Consider the following 23,308-nt stretch of genomic DNA (forward strand, 5'->3'; position numbering starts at 1 on the left):
TCTCTGGCGCGAGACCAACTATTCGCCAAAGGAAACAGGTTGCTTCAATATGGACGTCGACTCCGTTCCAGTTCTATAGTGATTTAATGGACAATGCATCGACATAGATGCATTGGTTTATTGACAGGTAACAGAACAGTGCGCCCTACAACAACCAGTACATTTAGAACCTTGGAAACGTGCCGACCTATTGATACTATACTACTCAACTTATGATAGGGATGTGCCTATCATTCCGAAAAGAAAAAACAAGCAGGAAATGGTTTGTTTTTTTCGATAGTGATGTATTCGATACGGGTATTGTAGTTGTGTTTTGGACAGAAGTTTACAATGTTTCGGCAACTGTTTTCAGCTTGTAATGTTTTCATAACGGTGTACACTTTCTTTTGCCCGGCAGTTTACATCAAAATGATGACTTAAACGTGTCTAGCTGGTTTTACGTCCTCAATTAAAACAAAGGCTTTGAGAAATATAACTCCGAGACAATCATATAAGTTATATGTTACAACTTGACTACAGTAGTGAGCGAATGCTGCTTAACGCCACAGCTAGGATTTGTTTGTTTGTTGTTTAACGCCACACTCAGCAAAATCCCAGCTGTATGACGGCGGTCTGTAAATAATCGAGTCTGGACCAGTTTATCCAGTGAATGAGTTCATGAGCATCGATCCACGCAATTGGGATCGATGACATGCGTCAACAAAGTCAGCGAGCCTGACCAACCGATCCCGTTAGTCGCCTCTTACGACAAGCATAGTCACCTTTACGGCAGGCATGGGTTGCTGAAGACCTATTCTTCCCCGGACCTTCACGGGTCCCACAGCTAGGAATACTCCAGATATAACACAGTGCCCTACACACAAATAGGTCTGAAGCAGGCAACCCAGCAGGTGAACATGAACGAGTTAATCAAGTCACAGAGTCTGATCCCCAGATCCAATGAAGTCTCTCTGGAGCGACCTTCAGCCGAGTCTTTGGGACATTTTTAAAGTGATATATAAATTAATAAATAAAAATAGCTGTGTGGAATAGTATTTCATTAGCCGGCACCATAATTTGTACAGGTACAGGGCACTCATAAACAATAACAACTTATTCAACATAGTTTCACACTAAACATGCATAAGACAACAGCCACACAACATCGTGACACATCCATACGCATTGAAGCTCTCATATATTTTCCTATTTTCTGTAGCAATGACTTTATAAGAAAGGAATTAGACACTTGTTATAGGTGGAAGTCGTGATTGATGAAATTCGACAGATCTCCACTTGTCGACACAGGAAGCAGCACTCCGGATCCTGGCCACTCTTGACGTACTTGTTTCTCATATAGCGGTCAAACAGGGATCTGTCTGTGGCCAATCTGGAAAAAGATGTTTGTCGCACAATGAATTCATTTGGATATGTTGTTTGTTTGTTTGTTCACTTGCTTTGTAAGGATAAGATATATGGATGTTTACTTCTTTAGGAACGACGCTTCAGTGTATGTTTCGGTGTAAGTTGAGTCGATGGGGTTGCACTGTGCAGATGACTCAATACAACCTACCTGTGGACGAGACTGTGGTAGGACTGTGGGCTCAAGTCGGGGAGGTTGTACTCGGACCTGGCGGAGTAGGACATCTGTAATGTAGCCACGCCCTCGGCTGCAAGAGTGAGTGTATGTGTTTGGCTTAACTTTGAAGAGTATTCCAGTCATAACACAGCGTGTCAGCTTGATGTTAGGAAAGCCCGACATGATGCAGGTCACACACGTTCAGCACATTAGTAAAACCCACGAGTACTGGTATGATGCTCACCTGTCGGGCTTTAATCGTAGTTGACGGATAATTGTGAGCACAATCAGAAAGCTTCTGTCATTCAAACATCACGCTTTCAACAGTATTTCAGTTATATCGCGGCGTGTCAGCTAATGTAAGGGGAAAGCCTGAAGTGATGCAGGTCTCAGACGTTTATCAGCTTGGGGAAACCCACGAGCACAGGTATGGTGCAGACAAACCTAGAAACATAATCATCGAGAGTCTGGGATTCTGATCCACAGTCATAGGTTTTTGGCGTGCCCAAGAGACGCAACTCTGAACAGACTGGGCCACCTTTGCAGACTATGACACTGAATGTTGACATGCCCACATTGTATGGAGTTTATGTGTCAGAAGGTCATCAACCCACCATTTGCTTTAGTTAGGTCAATATAGTACTGATCATAGTCCTGTACTTGGAAGGTTTCCCTGTCCAGCTTGTACACTCGGAAGGAAGGGTTGGTCTTCGCTTGGGTGGTCACAGAAGGTGCGACAAAAACAACCCCTGTCGGCCGGCTTGTGTCAGATGGATCCGTTATCTGTCAACAGATAGTTCATGTTTACATCAATATCCTTATAACACAAGACTACACAAGGCTCTATCCGAATATATATGAGTTATTTGATTTTCAGTGAATCGCATTCCAATTTTTTAACGTCTGTTGTACTGTAATTTTCAGAAACATCCTCTGAGAAATGACAATCAGAAGGTAACATACTTAAAGTAGGAGATAAACCGACCATGTTTTCAATAAAAGGTTTCCATCGTAGATTCGATACCTGTAAATTTCTTTTCAGCTGACGCGTTCTGTTTGAAACCTCTGAATTTAATACACGGTAGGTTTATCTCCATTCTACAGTCTGATATGTTTAACTATTTGAATGGTCGAATTCAGGGATCAATTATCAGTTCTATAAGATCAATTATTATCTTATGTCGCAAACCAAAATTTTAACCCATGTTACGTAACTCTCTCCTGTACCAGACAATAAAATTATTTTGCCCACATGCCGTGTAAGCATTATTCTAGCGGTGTTCGCCTAGGGAAACTTAAGTGACCATAGCAACGTTTAGTTCCAAGTGATATCATTGCAGTCTGAGGCAGCGATGTTCAAGCATTGTGACGCGGTAGACATTACCTAGTTATGTTGATACTAGTGATACTTTTTAGTCACTGTTCGTTAGGTTTTCTGTCGCAAAATCGATTGCCACATAATATGCTAGGATTCACAACAAGGTTTTTCAAAGCATTTATAAAACTGTCAATTGTAATTAAATCATCTTTATTTGAAATTGCTACCCATCAGTGTTTGTGAAGGAAGTAAGTTGAAATAAATCTTACGTTCTTTCGCGCTGTGCTGTCATCAACACAATCATGCCATACATTATTCGTCACCACTCGCCCCTTTCCATAACCTGCGAGAAGACTCGTCCCCCTATCGATGAATATTATGTGCGAAAATACGACAAACCAATCAGAATGCGCGCATGTTTTCAAGTTCTTCGTCTAAGAATCCCTCAGAACAATGTTTTGATTGTACATATGTCTTGCATCTAAAATTATACCCAAGGCACAGTTAAATGTGTTCAATCATACTGTATAATGCATGTCCAGATGTGCTTTGAATTGCATCTGAAATATATACGATATATAGGGAAATATATGTGAACCATTACGCGACGAGTTGACAATTATTTTTGGTATGCCCGTTTGCGCTAAGACGGAACCCGGTCGCAAAAATGGCCACGAGAGGGGCACGAGTCGCTATTCGGCTTGTCCCGGAATAACACGAGTTGGTCACGAATCATGCCATACATTTGATACCACTGGTGCACCAATCAGAATGCGGAATTTTAAAATGTCATGGCAGAATATGTGTTCCTCAGATCTGAAAAATGGGGATACGGAGGACGACTTTTGAAATTTAATACGAGACTCGTTGTTTAATTTCTTTTAACTAAAAGGATGAAGTAAAAACTTCAAATTTACCAATTTTAGATTTAAACCTTAACTCTGTTTCGCCTTGATCTTTGTAACTTTTTGACAGCCATTTTATGCGAGGCAAATCTGATAACATGTTCATGATCAGAAAGTCACGTATAAATGTTGGGTGTGTACAAATGGACGTTTTGAAAGTTAATAATTGTAATTGACACATTTACATAAAAGAGCAAAGGGTTTTACAAGCATTTGACAATATCTCATGCCGGGACACTGAGAATGCCCTTTATATGTTTTACCCCGGTGATTAGCGTGAACACCAGGCTTCCCATTGCCATTAAAACAGCATGAAGCTTTCAAGACGTCAACTACCACCTCGACGTGGCGTCTGTGTAAATGGGGGTCTGTGTAAATGGGGGTCAATGAGGAAGTCTTACCAGTTCAAATTCGTCGTGATGAGTATGGCTGAAGACGTTCATGGCGATGACGTCGGCATACTTCCTGATTATCTCCGTGTATATGTCCCCGTACTGGCTCTGTACCCAGAATTCCCCGGGTGGAATGTGGCCAGTTATTATGACCTGTTGTTAGGAAAAATGTTTCATGATTACATACAACGATAAAGTAAAAACTGAAAAAGATTCTCGAAGCACTGTAGCACACGTAAAACATTCTAAAACAGTCCTAAAGATCACACAAGGATACACCAGCTTTTACACAAACAGTGCTACAGTGATTAATCGGTTCGCTTGTGGCAACATGGACAGCCAAGTAAATGAGGGTCAAGAATAAAATTAGAACCAAAATTCGAAATATTCCGAAAATACGGCTAGTTTATAGCATCAAGTCTATAGCATACATACTGAAAGTGTTTGGTAACTGTTGCTTATATTTCTTAAGTGCTTAAAGCTTAACAGCGTAATTGATTGTGGGAAGGTTCAAAGCACACTAACAAAAATCTGCCATGAATGCAGTGCAGTTATACACAGTTATATACACGCTGCTACGTATTTGTCTCTAGCACCATGGTTATGACGGTGACCCAATTTAAGCTGTTTAGTTATATCAACTGCAAGGTGAAAGAAAGTATACACCCATGTTTGATGAAACAAATAAGAAATCGTTATTCGGTGGTGCTGTATTTGATACGGGTATCACATCTGTGTTTTGGAGCTTAGGGTTGCAGTGTTTCCGCTTCTGTTTTTCGCCTATTTTTTAGTGAGAGAGTGAGTATTGTTTTACGCCGCTTTTAGCAATATTCCAGCAATATCACGGACACAAGAAATGGGCTTCACGCATTGAACCTATGTCGGGAATCGAACCCGGGTCTTCGGTGTGACGAAAGAACACTTGAACCACTTGGCCACCTGTTTTGTAAGTAACGTTTTCGTAATGTCCAAGTGCATACTTTCTTTTGACCATCAGTTTACATACGACAGTGACAGTGTCACAAGTTCCCCTCAGCACGCAGGTATTGTAGTGAGTTGATATTTAAAGTCACATCGGCAATATTTCAGCCATATAGTGACTATCGCAGGTATTGTAATGAACGCTACAACCCATTGCCTTAGGTAATAACAGGCACGAAGAAGACACGACAAACATATTACCTTCTCATTGTGGTCAGATGCGTTCCTCAGTGTTTCGTCAATGAACTTAAGCTGCTGCTCGTAGGCCGGCACCTTGTGGTTCAGTAGGGAGTAGAAGTTGAGAGAATACCTGAAGCGTATAGTGAGTGAGTGAAGGAGTGTAGTCACTGACAGCTTTATAGTGTTCCAGGGTGGTCATGATACACTGGGATTTCCTGGCGCGACGGGCGAACACTTTAACCTGTAGGCTAGGGTACCGTTGCTTTGGTATAAGGCGACAATATACTGAGACCTCGTTAGGACGGACCCTGTTAAACCGCAAACCACTTTTACCGGAACATTACTGCCGGGATGCTTATAGTATTACATGTATACAAGAGACCTAACACTGTAAATAGCGACAAAACCCTTTCCATAATCACACGAAAATCTACTAAAAGCAGAGTTCATTGTTCGATTCCGACCATATCACAAGCATGTGTTTTTGAATGACTATGATAAAGTGATAATACCAGATGTTCGCGAAACATCTCAAGTCAAAATAGGGAACTGCATCGGACGTCATTACACCATAGCATTTACTCGTTCACTCGGGGGGGCGGACGGGTAGCCCAGTGGTTTAAGCGTTCGCTCGTCACGCCGAAAAACCGGGTTCGAATCCGGACATGGGTACAATGTGTGAAGCCCATTTCTGGTGTCCCCCGCCGTGATATTGCTGGAATATTGCTAAAACGGCGTAAACCCATACTCACTCACTCGAAACTTTGTTAATCCTGACATGCTTCAGTGGGAATGCACCGTCTGGATTAACGAGGTTTTACTGATTCGCCCAGGGTACAGATAATTCTGGACATATGATAACCAACATGACACAGTAGACACACCCGTGTTCAATAATATCTGACATTAAATGATATCAATATTGTACCAGTAGTCTGTGTTTATTGACAGTATCCGCAGTCCGGGCTGGACTAGTGTTGTATAGTAGGCCGAGTACTGGATATTCTTCAACTGGTCAGCTGGAATGTCGAACAGCTGCTGCCACCCCTCGGCTGTCTTGATGTTCAGTGTCTGGGAGGTGAGAGTAGGTAGTTTAACACGACATTCAGCATCACACGAAGCCCGTGTTAGTGCCTTATCATCATCATGAGTGGTACTCGTTGTAGTAGCAGTAGTTGTGGCGGTGGTAGTGGTAGTAGCAGGGGTAGTAGTGGTAGTGGCAGTGGTAGTTGTAGCAGTATTAGCATAGCAGTAGTAGTAGTAGTGGTGGTAGTTGTAGTAGCAGCAGCAGTAGTTGTGGTGGTAGTACTAGTAGAAGTGATAGTAGTAGTAGTGTTGGTTTTGGTGGTGGTGGTAGTAGTAGTAGTAGTAGTTAAGAAAGAAGAAGTATTTTGTGATAATTTGTCATTATTAGTGGTAATAGTAGTAGTAGTGAGTGAGTGAGTAAGTGAGTGAGTTGGGTTTTAACAGTATTTCATTTATATCAAGGCGTGTCAGCTAAGTGTGGGAGGAAAGCCCGAAGTGATGCAGGTCTCAGACCTTTACCACGAGCACGGATATGGTGCTGACAAACCTAGAAACATTATCGGGGCGAACCGGGATTCATTTATAAAAGGAAGTCTATAAACAAAGCGAGCGTTCATGTATTTGGTATTGTATAGATTAGAGTTTTGTTTATCTCCAGAGATCAGAATAACACCAAGCAAATGTAGGAATGTTTCTTCCAGCGTTGTAAATATAAACATATGTTATGTTACCTTGTACTCCTGGTGTGGCTGGTAGTATTCACTCTGGGGAAAGGATTCTGCGGAGAAAAATATCAACGACATTATATAAAGGTCCATTCTGATTATTCCTGATGCAATTGTACTGACGAATTCTTCCACAAAGTAAAAGCCACGTTACCTTGTTCATAATCATCCCCAGTACGATTCCGACTAAATCACAAGCATGTGTCTATGAATCACTTATGAATCACTTATGAATCACTTATGAATCACTTCAAATAGTGATGATACCAGGTGTACGCGAAAAGGTCAGCGTAATCCACCCCACCGGTGGCATCCGTCACAAACACATGCAGGGGCAAGTCAATTGTTAACTTGAACAAACACGGTTCATAAGTCAAAAAGGGAAAATTGCATCGGACATCATTTTGGTCACTGTACAAGTCCTCCATTGGTCTACCATGACATCTTTTGAAAACTTTACTTTGGCCTTTTTTTGGTGTAAACCTGATGAAACAACTTTTGAGCAAGACTCGTATGACGTGTGTCGTATGACGTGTGTCAACCAGGAAAGTTGACTATTGCAATGTTGTCATAAAATCTTTTGGTATTTTTTTTGTCACAAAGCATGCACACACACACACCATGGTTTCCTAGGACTGGGTACACGGCGATTTCTGGCAGGTAGGACTTGATTATGTTGATGACGTCAAGGTCAGCGTTAAACTGGGTGGACCAGGACTCTTCCCATAGATCATGGGGTGGGGAATCACCTAAAATGGTAGAAATCTCTAGAGGCATACACATGTACCACATAGGTCAGCAGATAACAATATTGTCCGTTTGTTTGTTTGTTTTACGCCGCAATCAGCAATATTCCAGCTATATGACGGCGGTCTGTAAATAATCGTGTCTGGACCAGACAATCCAGTGATTGATATCATGAGCATCGATCAACGCATTTGGGATCGATGACATGCTTCAACCAAGTCAGCGAGCCTGACCACCCGATCCCGTTAGTCGCCTCCTACGACAAGCATATTGGCCTTCCACGGCAAGCATGGGTCGCTGAAGACCTATATGTTTGTCTCATCAAAGTGGCAAACGTCTAAGGCCTGCATCACTTCGTGATTTACACCAACATTTAGCGGACATGCCGTGATATAACTAAAATACTGTTCAAAGGATGTTAAACTGACTGCGATATGTACGTCAGCGTTACGATATATCGGTACATAGGGATATTGTGTCAAGTTACTAGTATCGTATCGTGTGGTCATGTATTGTGTGTGAAACACGTATACCACGAGGACATTTCATGCCATGGAAATGTGAATTTTACATTTACATATAAAAACCTATATTCTTTGACGTAACGCAGTTTCATCAGCAACTAATGACGTCATATAGCAAGTTTCTCAACAATATGAGGTCATGTTGCTTATTATCAACAATTATCCATTTAAAAAATAAACAAACAAAAAACCCAAATAGGAAACGGGCAATACGACAAGATTACAGGTGTGTTTTCATAAATCATCATATGCTGAATCATATCGCCTGTATCGCGCAGTGAGTGTATGGTTACAGCCCTAGCATCCCGCACGATCTAGATGACACAGAGACACTTCTTTGCATTGTTACCTGTATATATGACAAAGTCTGGCTGAGGGTCTAGAGCAGCGATGTGGCTTAAGATGGTTTCCACAGTTCTCGGCGGAGCGTCACAGTTGTAGTCTCCGAACTTTCCGGCGGAGCCCTGCAAAGTTGAAGTGCATGACGAGATAATCAAAATAAAGCTTCCATAAAGATGGCAATGTGTGTCCAGGGGGTCCTTTTGAAACCAAATGTTGGTTGTTGTAGACAATGTCCACCAACCTTCGAGAATACTTCGCGCATTAAATTATCCTCTCATCTTACCTCATGGTTTCATGGAACTAAGTTTTTTTTTATTCAGCTGGTAGTTTCAATTCTGGCATCCTGCACTATGAAGCCGAATTTTACCGAATGAAATAATGCGACAATCTTCCGGGATGTGAAATTGTGACTTAAGAGTAATTAGAACTTACATTTGGTTCGATGTTTAAGGTGATTCGAATTGAACAAACGTCAACTACCTTACTTCTTTAAATTCCTTTGAAAGTTAACATTACTTGTTTGAAAAGCAACCATACTGTAATTATTATAATACACCTTGCACACCTGTACGTAAATAAATATAAGAAATATTAGATGACAAACGTCATCGACATACAAATGTAAACTTCACACATCAATGTCCAGTGTGAGGAATTTGGAAGAGAGTTACCTCCCATGCGCTCGAAACTTATCTCCCTTGATTAATGTAGTTCTATTTTCGATATGGACAAGCACATCATAGCCAAACCGTACATGTTAGAACCAGATAATGAGGAGGGTGGGGAGCGAGATGTCTAGTTGTCGGATAACGATAACGACGGAGACAGTCGACAAGAGTAAATTCGTCAAATGTCTGTGTACACTGCAACACGTTACTCACTGATCCGCTGAGCTCCTTCTTACAGCATATGTTCATTCGGCAATCTGTCGGGGAACCCTGTCGGAGATTAATATTTATTCAAACGAAAATAGTTCTGATACATAATACAGAGATACAAGATACACATGTGACACACAGATTTACGTGAGTGAATGCTGTTCCATTCCTTATGCATTGTTATAGAAACTATAGAATAGTAGGGACCAAGAGGTTTAAAGACCTCCGTCCGAGCTCAAGCACCACCCAAAGAGAAGTGTTGCTGACTGAATCTGAATACATTTCTTGCAATATAAATTTCTTTAAAATAAAGGGCGGTGTGGTTGCAGTGTGTGTGTGTGTGTGTGTTTGTGTGTGTGTGTGTGTGTGTGTGTGTGTGTGTGTGTGTGTGTGTGTGTGTGTGTGTGTGTGTGTGTGTGTGTGATATGTCATTTCGTATGCGATAATAATACCTCCCACCCCCCACCCCAAAACACACACTGGATCCCCCTGTTTATTGAATCCTGGATTCTCTGCCGTGCGTTTTTTTAAAGCAGCGAAAAATTGTACTCTTCCAATATGAATACTTCAGCATTTGTTTTGTGTTGTGATAAATATAAATACGGCAAAACCATTTCTAAATCGTTAGAAATTCCGAATCCGTTGCACGGCCCCGATTATATCGAAACTATGTGGTTTTGGTCCACTATCAATTTTAGTAATTATACCAGGTGTTGAGCGTATCCTGTCCCACCGGTGGCACCCGCCACAAACACATGCAATGGCACGGCATCAAACCAGTAATTACAGGCATAGAACAGTTGTTTTGGGGTAAAACATAGTGCATACTGTGAACTCTAATTCTGTTTATTTAAAAACATAATGGTTATGATAAAACGTCTTTCTAAAAACGAAAATAAACCACGCCCAGTGACCAAGTTATATTTGTAACCTGACAATGAAGTCACAGTGTTTGCTAGTGTTCCGTCCCCACCAACCTCTGCATACTGTCGATCTATGTGTATGTCTGCTATCTGCACGATCCGTATAGGATCTGACGAGTCTGAAACAGCGCCGTGTCGATCTCGTATCTTTATCGGTTCTTTGTGGAACTGGTACACCGACGTCTCTTGTCTGTCTAACGTCATGCTATGTACTTGGTCTTCGCTATCCATCATTGCACTGTCTACGGCGTCCTGGCTCTCCAGCAGCAGATTGTGTTTGTGACTAAGAGGCGACAGTTTTGGTTCACAGAAGTGAAGCTCTCTACATGTCTCTACAGGGTCCAGGATAAGATGTGCCGCCACGAACAGAACCTAAATATGTGAAATATTGATATCGATGAGTAGTTTCAGGAATTCGGAATTTCACGAAGAAACATTTGAGGAGAATCCTCAGTAACTACCGTACTTTAACATAGAATTACAGGAACTGTAGTGGTTAGAAGCTTTGTGGTCAGATCCCTCAGCTTCTCTGTCATGTCTCGGTCATATATGACAAGTCAACTATTTTAGGATATACTTATTATATATAAATAAAGATTATAGATATATACTACACACAGGAAGTTAAAGATTAACTACAGTAATATGAAAACAACCGGGTGTTCTTTCGTTCGTTTGTTGTTTAACACACACAGAAATATTCCAGCTATATGACGGCGGTCTGTAATTAATCGAGTCTGGAACAGACAATCAAGTGATTGACATCATGAGCATCGATCTATGCAGCGAGCCTGACCACCCGATCCCGTTAGTCGCATCTTACAACAACCATAATCGCCTTTTACGGCAAGCGTGGGTAGCTGAAGACCTATTCTACCCCGGATCTTCACGGGTGAGGGGTGTTCTTTCACTTCTGTTGAGTAGTATTATATATAGAATACACCATTGTCTCTTTTAACTGTAACTGTGTGTCAACTGCAAGATGTACGTTGGAACATCACCGAGAATAACGAAGTAGCAAACATTTCAGTGTTTACATAATTTAAGGAAACTGAGTGCAATGTCTCTTAATAGGTTACAATTTCTTTCACCAAAGACTTTTGGAGATTTTACGACTGCATTGGAAAGGGCGGAGATCAAATCACTTCGGACCTCAGGCCACATTCAGACATCAGAGGATAGGAAGTTGTTAGCTTATCGGTATTTTTATATACTGTAAATACTTTAACTCAGATGTTTACATAATTTATCTAGTCTACCTTGTTTTGAGACTTGATAAACATCCGGGTTGCTTTGAGTCACGCCCTTGTTTTATTTAAGGAACAGTTAAGGATTAAGTCTGCGTTTCTCACCAGGTGACAAAATGAGGATTGGAAGGTAACAATGGCCGCACAGTGTCACGTGACCATCTGGGGCGGGATGGTGCCACCAGGTGTCAGGGTGCCCTGGTGTCATCATCTGAACATACCCAGGGTTCCTTGCGGTCAACCCAGTACCTCTACCACCGGTCATTTTACAAGGCCTATACAATAAATACAGTAAACTACGGTTATAACGAACACAAAGGGACCACTAATTTTAGTTCGTTATAACCGTAGTTCGTTATGAACAAAAATACAATACATATACAGCAAATGGACGGGACCAAAAACGGTTCGTTATATCCGTCATTTCGTTATAATCGTGTTCGTTATAAACGTAGTTTACTGTACGTATGTTTATCGGCCATCGGTTCCGTTGACAATGAGGTTTTGCCTTTCCACCAGTAAGTCATCAGGTACAGATCGGAGTTGTCCTCTGGGTTTACGGTGGCCCATAAGGGACATTGAGTCTGTGTTTCCATATTTTGATATTTCACTCACATTTATCGTAACCTTTTGCAAATTAACACTATTTGTCTTACAAATATGTGATAAATCATGTGTAAAGAAGATATTGAATCGCTGAAAAACGAAACGAAAATGTCAAAAACTAAAATGAAAATACAGAAAACTATTTCCACCGCGGTGGAAATAGTTTTCTGTGTATTCATTTTAGTTTTTGACATTTTCGTTTTGTGTTTTTGACATTTTCATTTTAGTTTTTGACCTTTTCGTTTTAGTTTTTGACATTTCCATTTTAGTTTTTGACATTTTCACTTCACATTACAGCGACTCAAAAGCTACTTAAAAGTACATTTTCTATGTTTTCGGATGTTTTTATACATGATTTATCACATATTTGTATGGCAGATTGTGTTAATTTGCAAAAGGTTAAGATAAAAGTAAGTGAAATATCAAAATATTGAAAAACAGACTCCATGTCCCTTATGGGCCACCGTACTGGGTTCATGTAATTTGTGAACAGCACTGCACAGCAATGGAGGATGAATAGTACCAGAAGCAAGTCAAGTTCAGCCAGGTCGAAGTCCGGATATGCATTACCCGTGGGGGTATATTTTAAACCAATGGTAGAACTGGTACACCAGCATAACTTCAAAATAACTAAAATCCTCTTATTTGATAAAGTTTGTTAAGAGTGAGTGAGTGGGTGAGTGTGGTTTTGCGCCGCTTTTAGCAATATTCCAGCAATATCACGGCGGGGGACACCAGAGTTTGTTAAGTAAAAGATTAGTTCAGCATTTTCAATATTTCTGCAACGGGAGGTGTCGTGTTGATTTCTAAGAAATGACTTCGTTGAGACCAAACAGCATATATGAATCAGATTGTATGGACTTAACTACATATCAAAGGGGCATATTTGATCACTCCTTTTTAAAAACAAATTTGTCACCAATGGTTTGAACCAGTCAATAATATAAGTAATTAATCTCGAACTTGAGTAATATTGGTTACGTTTTCACTACCTTTTGGAATCTTCCAAGACAGCTGACCTATTCACCCATGTGCGTTATGCGTTCCAAAAGAGTACCGTTTTTACATCGTTCCTGTCGTCATGGCAACACTGATAAAACCTACTGTGTTTTGAAATTTGAGGTAGTCTAACTGCAGTTTAGATTCCACGTGTTTATAAATTTGAAACCTCGCTCTACAGTGCTCCGTTCCAAATGAAAATAAGAGGTATTTACAGTTAGACTACCTCAAATTTCAAAACGGTAGTTTTTTTCTCCTAATGTGATAGTGTCATGTAGAATGGTGATAAATATATACTGAGAAACCTTGAAAACAAGCATCTGTATCTCCCAAAAGGAAGTATGCTCATGATGTCAATCACTGAATTGTCTGGTCCAGACTCGATTAATTACAGACCGCTGCCTTATAGCTGGATTATTACTGATAACGGAGTTGAACAACAAACAAACAAACAAACAAATGGAGGCATGTCTCACCACTGGGCCGTAGGCATCGATCAGACCTGGACACATGAGGTCACCGCGATAGTTGAGGAATTCGGTGATATACTTGCATATACAGACAGCTTCCGCCTTGAAGTAGTCGAAAGTCCCGTTCGAGGCAATTGTAGAAATGGCCAGATTGACTATCAACTGCGAATACAGAAGTTAAGACAATACATAAACTCAAACACTACAGACACACTGTGCAATACAAACTATGACAAAACAGAAATAAAACCAGGTTTTAGGGAAAATAGCGTGCTACCTCCCTGGTAGCACATGTGCCGTAACACCGGGTGTTTATTCAGTTTTACCAATGTGCTAAACGTGGATGACCTAGATTACTTTCCCTAACATCAAGCTGAACGCCGTGATATGGCCGTAATTCTGTTCAAAGTGGCGGTAAACGATAAAAAAAGTAACATCATAAATAAGACTGACATAAATCGTGATGCCCCTCAAATGCAATTTGAGCCTCAACTAAAGTTAGCAGGACGTACAAATATGGTTCAGGATAAATTGTTTGATAGGCATTATTTAGAAGTTGACGGATGACAAGGTAGACACAATTTTATGGATAACAACTTCTTTAATACTGTGAAAAGCGACGTTTCGGTATAGATCCTTATACCGTTGTTCAAGCAAGACAGTTAACAACTTCTTTAATACTGTGAAAAGCGACGTTTCGGTATAGATTCTATACCGTTGTCAAGCAAGACTGTCTTGCTTGACAACGGTATAAGGATCTATACCGAAACGTCGCTTTTCACAGTATTTAAGAAGCTGTTATCCATAATTCTTTTCTACCTTGTCATGGTTCAGGGTGTATTTGATGTTTTCAGCGTAGTACTATATTGAAACTATGAACCCGCATGGTTTTGGTGTCAGTCGAGATTAAAAACTGTAAAGTTTCCTGTGCGAAACATAACTCGCACGAGGAAGTGTATGTATCAGCAGTCGTCAAATTTGTTTGTTAAACTGATATGTTGGTACGTTTCGTTTCCTAGGCGAGCCAGTGAAGGTTATGACGTCAAATCTTATTTACTTTATTGTATTTGAACGTTTTGATAAAACGGGTAATCAATATTGTGGTTTCCTGTAAAATGTGATTAATGTCTTAAGCTCAAGGTCACTCCACCAGTGCGGCTGTACACTGTAGATACCCATGGCCGATATATATATGAAAACCCACTCACTCACTCAGTAACATTCCTTGCATTCTTTTCAGACCATATATTGTAAGTGAATGAGTTGGGTTTAACGCCGCTTGGAGTAGTATTTCAGGTATACCAGGTGTTGTAGCTTATGTGGGAGATAGGCTCTTTCCGTTCATAACATGTATTGTGGGGACAGTTCACTCACTCATCCTCGCTTGTATCCCGTACGACTCACTCACTCACTCAACTTACCTTGCATTGCTCACACAGCATGTATTGAGGGAACAGCTCACTCAACCCCAACGTCCTATCCCCTAAAGGGTGATCTTGTTTGGGAACGGGAAGACTCACGACGACGTGTACGACGCTGACCACCAACACGAGCGTCTTCACGGCGTCCAACATGGTCAAGCCGTCGAGTGAACTACAGTGTCACGAGGTTTTCTTCCTCATCTGAAATAACAAGGAAAACTGGGTACGAAACTAAAACTAGATTGATAAAACTGAATAACAGTTTATACCCTCAATATTTCCAAGAACGCCGCATGGATTCCTCTGAATGGGTGATGGTACTAATTGTTCACACGGTAGCAGGTACTGTTTGTTTATACATTGCAATAACTAATGGTTCTTGCCGGTAGTTATTTTTATAATTGGAATTTTATTATCAATTTGTCCAAAAGATGGCACACACAATAAAAGGCACGCACCAGATGTTTATAATTTCAAAATCCCACACAGCAATATCGAGAGTCACGTGAGTGTTCAGTACGACCGTTACTATGTATAGCATGAATAAAGTAATAAAGTAAACTGTCAAGCTGGGCCGGCTCTCTGTTCAACAAAGCGATCGCAGCTCTACGGGTGGGGAGGGGTGAAATGGGAGGGGTGAAATGGGAGGGGTGAAATGGGAGGGTTGAAGTAGGTTTAACGTCGCGTCCAAAATTATTGCACTTATATAGCTACATGTATGCACGTGTGTGTGTGTGTGTGTGTGTGTGTGTGTGTGTGTGTGTGTGTGTGTGTGTGTGTGTGTGTGTGTGTGTGTGTGTGTGTGTGTGTGTGTGTGTGCAAGCTTGTACTAGTCGGGACTAATGCCGATTTGTAGTGCTACCCCACTGATATACCATGCCGCAGTTTAACATGAATACCCCACCCAGACACAGTATACTGACTCCAAGCCGACCAGCTCTTGTTTTTGTCCCTTAATGCCGAGCGCAAGACAGGGTAACAACCAGTACCATATTTTCACGTCTTTTGGTATGACGCGGCCGGGGATCGAACCGCTCTCTGGGCGGACGCTCTACCACTAGACCACGGAGGCGGTCTCATGGCTATACGACTGCCGAAGGTCTGTTGACAAATGGGAGATACAATCGTCTCAGCGCTATGAAATCGCTTTGCTGGACAGGACCCATCAGTGACGTACACCATTGCATTGTGTTCCTACATAAAACAGACCGCCTCTGTGGTCTTGTGGTAGAGCGTCCGCCCGGAGAGCGGAAGGTCCAGGGTTCGATCCCGGGCCGCGTCATACAAAAAGACGTTGAAAGATTGTAGTTGTTGTTACCCTGTCTGGCGCTCGGCATTAAGGGGCTAAAACAAGGACTGGTCGGCTCGGAGTCAGTATACTGTGTCTGAGTGGGGTATTCATGTTAAACTGCGGCATGGTATCTCAGTGAGCTAGCACTATAAATCGGCATCAGTCCGGACTAGTACAAGCAGCAACACACACACATACACGTGCATGCACGTCCCTATATAAGTGCAATAATCTTGAACGCGACGTTAAACCCAATTTCACCTCACCTCACCTCCTACATAAAACATTTACTATGTTCATCTGCTCACCTTGTCGTATATTTCTCGCTTCAAAAGAAATGGACCGTCTTCTTAAAGGTCATTTTAAGTCGGAGGTGCTACGGCGCCGTTATTGTACAGCTGGACCATCGTATCTGACCATGGTGGTCAGGAATACAAAGAACCTAACTGGCTTTTTAACACGGACAGACCCTGTGACCTGCCGTCGAGACCCGATTTCTCGCTGACATACTGGCTGTATACCAGATAAAGATACCATTCACATGACTTCAAGTGTATCTATTTATACTATGTGTTGAGAGTGAACTGTGCGAGCCCACTCCTTGCTGGGTAGTAAAATGTCTGGGTTAGTCAGTGTGTGTATTGCCTCTATAGAGGCACAAGTGACGTCGAAAGTTTTTGTGTTTTGTGTGTGTTGTTTAACGCCGCACTCAGCAATATTCAAGCTCAATGGCGGCGGTCTGTAAATAAACGAGTCTGGACCAGACAATCCAGTGATTGATATCATGAGCATCAATCTACGCAATAGGAATACGATGACATGCATCGACAAAGTCAGCGAGCCCGCTTACCCGATCCCGTTAGTCGCCTTTTATGACAAGCATGCACCGCAAACACGAAAACGTCGTTTTTTCCGTATATGGTCATTGGACGGAAAAACGACGAAAAATTTATTAAAATTGATTAATTGGTTAGCGTCTAGAAAGTGTCCGGAAAAGCGTCGAGTTTTTCAAGCGTAAAATGGACGGATAAACGATGCTTTTTGTTCCGCCTTGTACAACTGTTAACGGCCAATCAGATGGCGCTTTGACAGCAATTGTACACCGATGCCTTAAATGGTTCGACAAGAAAACAATAACATCTTTATACCTGATACTGCAGTGATCTAGACTTGCCAAACATTATAGACTTGCATGGGCTGTATTTGATATATATTTGTATCAGGGTCTGTAAGACAGACTATGTTTCGGCATAACTTCATCTATTCATCTTAGGCAACAGCTTCTTTTTGCAAACAACTGGGTCATCACTGATCCATGAATTTATTTCACCTCTATTGTCAACGTTGTCAGGAATTTGTTTTGTTGGCAAATCGAAATTGGTTATTCACTAGCATTCTCAAGCATTGATGTTTCATATTTCTATACAGGAGTATTGGTTGATAACAACATCTGGTGTCACATGACACCAAAACATAAGAGGTATATCTGAAGTAAATAATATTTTATTCAGGAAACAATAGTCAGGGTTAGTAACCAGACCAGACTAAATGTTTATATTTCCCTTTAAAAAAATGTTAAATAAACACACGTTTGTGTTTACCGTTATGCTTGCCCATGTAGCCGTCGTATACATGTAAAATATATAAATGTTGTGTACAGTCATGTGTGGAACTGAATACAATATTGAAATAAGGAACGTGTTCATGAGGCGAGACATTTCAAAACAGTTTACAATTATAAGGTGTTGAAGATCTTCTTTGGTTGACAGCAAAATACAGTTTTTACACGTGCACGTACCTTAGCTACATCATAAATTATACATATATATATATATATATCCTACACCACGAGATCTGACTTGGTTGTGGTTCAGGGAAATTTGACAGCAAATCGCTACATGAATCAAATTCTTCAACCTCACCTTCTTCCAATCATTGACCACCAGAAACGAGACCTAAAAAACGAGAACACGAGAACGCGAGATCGCGAGAAAATGAAATGTCGCATTCTTGCGTTCTCGCGATTTTGTGTTTTTGTGGCCTAATTTGACAAGTCGAGATTGTGAGATTGCGAGATTTTGCATCATGTCCAAATGTCGCATTCTCGCGTTGTCGACTTTTGACAAAAAGTGCTATGTATCCAAAACACGAGAATACGAGAATGCGAGAACGCGAGAACGCGATATTTTGTCCAAATCTCGCGTACTCGCGATTTCGCATTCTCGTGTTTTTGGCATATTTAGTTCGTTTCCAATGGTCGAGATCGCGAGAATGCGAGATCGCGAGAATGTCTCTTACAGTATTCCATAGGTAATATATGTCATACATTTGACAAAATGTATTGACTCAGAGCATTATTGTTAATCACAGCGTATAGACTCGGCATGTAGATGAACTCATCAGCGCATTTTTACACTTTATCTATTAATTGGCATGTTAGACTTCTATTTCATAACTCAGTTTTATTTGCACGGATCACTATGGAATTTTGGAAGGGACATTGTCGCGTTGTCGTATTGTCGCATTGACGCCCTTGCAATAACAAGCAAAACGTGTCAAAATTAACCAAAGCGCGACAATTCGACAACGCAACATTTTTGTCGCATTGTCGCGTTGTCGCGTTGTCGCATTGTCGCTCTTTGAATAATCTTTTTCCATATTTTACAAAAGGGCGACAATGCCTTAACGTGAGATATTTCAATGTCAAAATATGTCTCGTTGTTGCATTGTCGCCCCATCACAAATATGTATAAAAGGCGTAAAGTTCAGTAATTGTTACAGTTAGGGAGCGGTAACCAAGTTATATCTGTGTAGAAGTTCAACCTGATACAAGTTCGTCTTGAATTGAAAACACAAGTCCGTCAGCGAGTCCATAACGTTTTATGGTGAGCTCTTCTCTATAAGTGCTTAGTGTTCAACTCCCAGTTCCAAACACGTTGCTCCTCATAAACAATCCACATTCCTCTAGTGCAGTGATCGTCCGGAAGATCTTACTCTTTACCGTATCAGACAACTGACGAGTGCACGCCTGACCTGTGACCTCGTTACACCCCCCATGGGGTGTTTGCCGAAGGGAGAGGGGCAGGAAATGTGTGCTCCTGCTCGCGACACACTGTATACTGCATGTTGTATACTGATTTGTATTTGTATACTGATACTGATTTGCGGAAAAGCTACAACTTTCAAGATTCAAGATTCAATTTGCATTTATTTCTGAGAGCGGCGTTAAAACGATTTGTTTTCATAATGGAGCGCTGCAGTAATTTAAAATGGAACCGTATACATGCGTAGTACCAACTCAATCACTCTGTTTCGAATATTCAGCAGCAAAACTATATATTAACCAGCTGTGAGGAGAGATTTAAGATTTTTATAAGCAGTCAAATATGGATGATAAAGGACCCCTCACTGATTAGGTTCTTGTTTACTTAAGAGCAGAGTTGGCCATGTTAGATGATATAACCAAAATCCAGGAGCTCCGGCGGGTGGGTGGGGGGGGGCAAACTGGTCTTGTTATTGTGTGGTACGAGCTGTGACGTAGACCCAAGAGAATAAAGTAAAAAATGAGACCAACGCAAATCTACAATCATTGGGAAAGTCTAGAGTTCCACAGCTCTAGCCTGAAATTAAGAATTGTTCTATCCTCCTTTTTAATTTTTTAATTTTATTTTGTAGATATGGATAGACCAACCAGGAAAGAAATTGATGGAATATTAATATCACATGTCACCAATGATGCAGTTAAATTCATCACACAATAACATATTAGTGTTTGATATTACGAAGGGCATGATCAGGTACATGTTCACTGTAGTAATGTACATACTAGTCAACTTGATTATAATGTTTATTATAGCGCAGCGCGGCATCAACGATTACTATATGATATCCTCACTTGTCATCGATGTATTGGCATCGAACAATGGACGATAATTCGAAATTCTTTTTTGAGCTATAAATAGCTTCAACAAGGACAGTACCGGCGTCAGTAAAAATTTTCGTAGTTAAAAATATATATCTACAAAATATAATCTAAAGGAGCCAAGAACAATACTGTTTTATTAATACTTACTTCCATGGATAGAATTGAGGCAATCTGGGCTTGCCAAATCGTTCTAGACTTGAGCTGGATTCCTTTTAAATTTATTCTCTATGGTTTGGGAGACATACAAGGATGTCAGTATCGCATTGAGAACTGACGTTTGGGTCCAGCCTGGGTCAGTGTAATGGGATATATTGTGGAGTTTCGGGTTTGGGCTGTTTGCTGAATAAAACAATGGCTCACAAACAAGGGCACAATGTAGAGATAAAAGCATCACCACCTCTGTTTATATCAGATATGTTATTGTGATTTGAAATATCTTTTTGAACAATTGCGAGTTATTGTATACTCTGTATTCTTTCGTCATGGTAGAATATATATTTTCTATGTTGCTTTTTGTATTATCCACAAATAATGAGAACTACAATGTGAACGTCTATCTGGAGATATACAATAATACACCTGAAGGGCATATCTGAAAAATGGGACTAATCGACTAATATTTCTTTCTTAAACACTGTCCGTTACAGGCATTCTAATCATTATATTATGCTTTGTATAGTTTAAAAATTGAGAAATATTGCATTTCAAATCATGGCAAATTGTGTATCTTTCTACATTTTGAATTCAATATAATTTCTGCAATAAAACCTTAACATCAGATAGTGATATATACGAATATGATCTATACTGTAATAAATGAATTATTAATTTCGTATTATGAGTTAAATAAATTGAAATATGATAGTACAAACAAATTATTTTAATCTGTTCGTGTGAGTAGGAAACAAAAGATCGAGGCAACTCACTGACGTAACCATTTGTGAAAAATCAAATATTAAAAGTTTAGGGGTTTGAACATGTGCATTGAATGACAGACAAGAAAGCAACACAATGATTAAATTATGAATCAAATTATTTTATAAATTAAACTAACTATATAGAAATTAAAAGTTTAATTTCTCATTGTTGGAAGGTGTTTAATAATAGTTTTTGTTTGATTGTTTGTTGTGACGGCAGTTTGTAAATAATCCAGTCTGGGCCAGACAATCCAGTTATTGACATCAAGAGCACCGATCTACGAATTTGGGATACGATGACATCATCAACCAAGTCAGCGAGTCTGACCACCTGATTACGTTAGTCGCCTTCGTACAAGCATGGGTTGTTGAAGGCCTGTTCTAACCCGGATCTTCACGGGTATTGTTTTTAATAATAAGGTACAATGAAATTCTGTATATGTCCATAATAAGTGTGTATAAGTAAATGTATGATATATCCATACACGCCAATTAAATGGGTTAGACTTCATATGGTTCATTGATGAACTCTTTTACAAGTCTATATTTCAAGTCGCAGACATGCATTTGATATTCATAATAACTCCACAAAAGCTACACAATGGCGACAAAACGGTACCAGCATCACAGATACCTATAATACATTTTTGAACATGAGATACATATAATTACTTTAAAGTTAAATCATGTATCTAAATAGTAAGTTAGAAGGATTAAAATTATACACTTCCGACATTTTTCGTATTTTTTTCGTTTGGAGAGAGAAGTAGTGACAGTAGTTACTGGTATCTGATGGGTGCAAACAGGTGTCGAGTCGCTGTCTCAGATGGCTCTAATTTCGTAGCTCTAAAGATCACGACGGCAATACAGATTGTAAAGTAGTTTGTCTCACAGTCCCTGAACCATATTATTTTCCCTTCCGCCCAGGCCTTACTGCAATGCTATAGCCCCAAATGAAACAAGCCTAGATGTTCAACAGGTTCAGGCTGAAATTTCCATCTCACTTGGGCTCCTTTTAAATTTAAATATAGTTTCTCGTTTTAACCAAAATAATATATTTTCAGAGACTAAGCGTTAGTCTAACCGTGAAGTACAACTATCCAAAAGATCCAAAGCATGTCTATATTTCTTCAGACAGACTCTCCATGTTCCTATCGATATGTATCAAAAGACAAATAAATTAAATATTACAGCACTGGTGAATAGGTTAAATGCGCATGTCAGCGTCGATCCTACAATATCCTTTTGCGCAAAATACATGTATACTGATGAATTAACGTTGTAATACTACGCAAATATATGTCCAGATGTATACATCAGTTTCATCTCGTGATCTATATTCGTGTTTTTAGCTCTTTTTCTACAGGAGATTATGGGGTGTTACATCACACCAGAAAGCCAGGTCCAAATTCAAGTTATAATTTCATGGTCCGTCTTGTATGTTGGAAACCAATATCGCAATATGGCTGAATATTGCTAAACGTGGTATTTACCCGATTACTCACATAATTATTCCATTTTCTTCATGCACTTTCTACAATCATCTACGATCACTATCTATAAGGAGGTATATCTATATTCATCCAAATGTCCATAAAATATATGTCCCCATACATATGTATTAAGCAAGTCCCACATTTTTCCTTAAAGATAAATGCTAAGCATTTCCTCTGTATGTATCTATATATGTAAATATCGTTGTTATGTCAACGCTGATGCAGTGAACGTACCACAGACCTGATGCTAGAATAACATCTAATCTCTGAAATGAACATATTTTACAGAAAAACGCCAGTTGTTAAACAATAGTTATAAAATATAATAAAAAGGAGACAAGAGACTTTCTTCATTTTGTCAAATTTTGGGCTGTATTGGACATATTTCTTTCGGGGTCTGTATGACAGACAAACCTAATGCTTTTAAGTATAAAGAT

At 40.1% G+C, this 23,308-nt stretch overlaps 1 protein-coding gene across 1 annotated transcript; it reads right to left on the bottom strand.

Annotated features, from left to right (window-relative positions):
- Positions 1-1,020: 1,020 nt before the first annotated feature.
- Positions 1,021-17,042, bottom strand: LOC124147336 (sphingomyelin phosphodiesterase A-like). The gene is made up of 14 exons (XM_046518015.2): positions 16,842-17,042; positions 15,243-15,443; positions 13,828-13,983; positions 10,554-10,871; positions 9,580-9,636; positions 8,706-8,820; positions 7,706-7,834; positions 7,092-7,138; positions 6,263-6,405; positions 5,356-5,464; positions 4,183-4,326; positions 2,173-2,341; positions 1,553-1,649; positions 1,021-1,369 (listed from the first exon to the last, which is right to left on the bottom strand). The coding sequence occupies exons 2-14, from the start codon at positions 15,393-15,395 to the stop codon at positions 1,207-1,209; spliced, it is 1,800 nt and encodes a 599-aa protein (XP_046373971.2). The 5' UTR covers positions 15,396-15,443; positions 16,842-17,042; the 3' UTR covers positions 1,021-1,206.
- Between the last annotated feature and the right edge of the window lie 6,266 nt (positions 17,043-23,308).

This window comes from Haliotis rufescens, unplaced genomic scaffold, assembly GCF_023055435.1.
Source record: "Haliotis rufescens isolate VD_foot unplaced genomic scaffold, xgHalRufe1.0.p SCAF_26, whole genome shotgun sequence".
Classification (NCBI taxonomy): domain Eukaryota; kingdom Metazoa; phylum Mollusca; class Gastropoda; order Lepetellida; family Haliotidae; genus Haliotis; species Haliotis rufescens.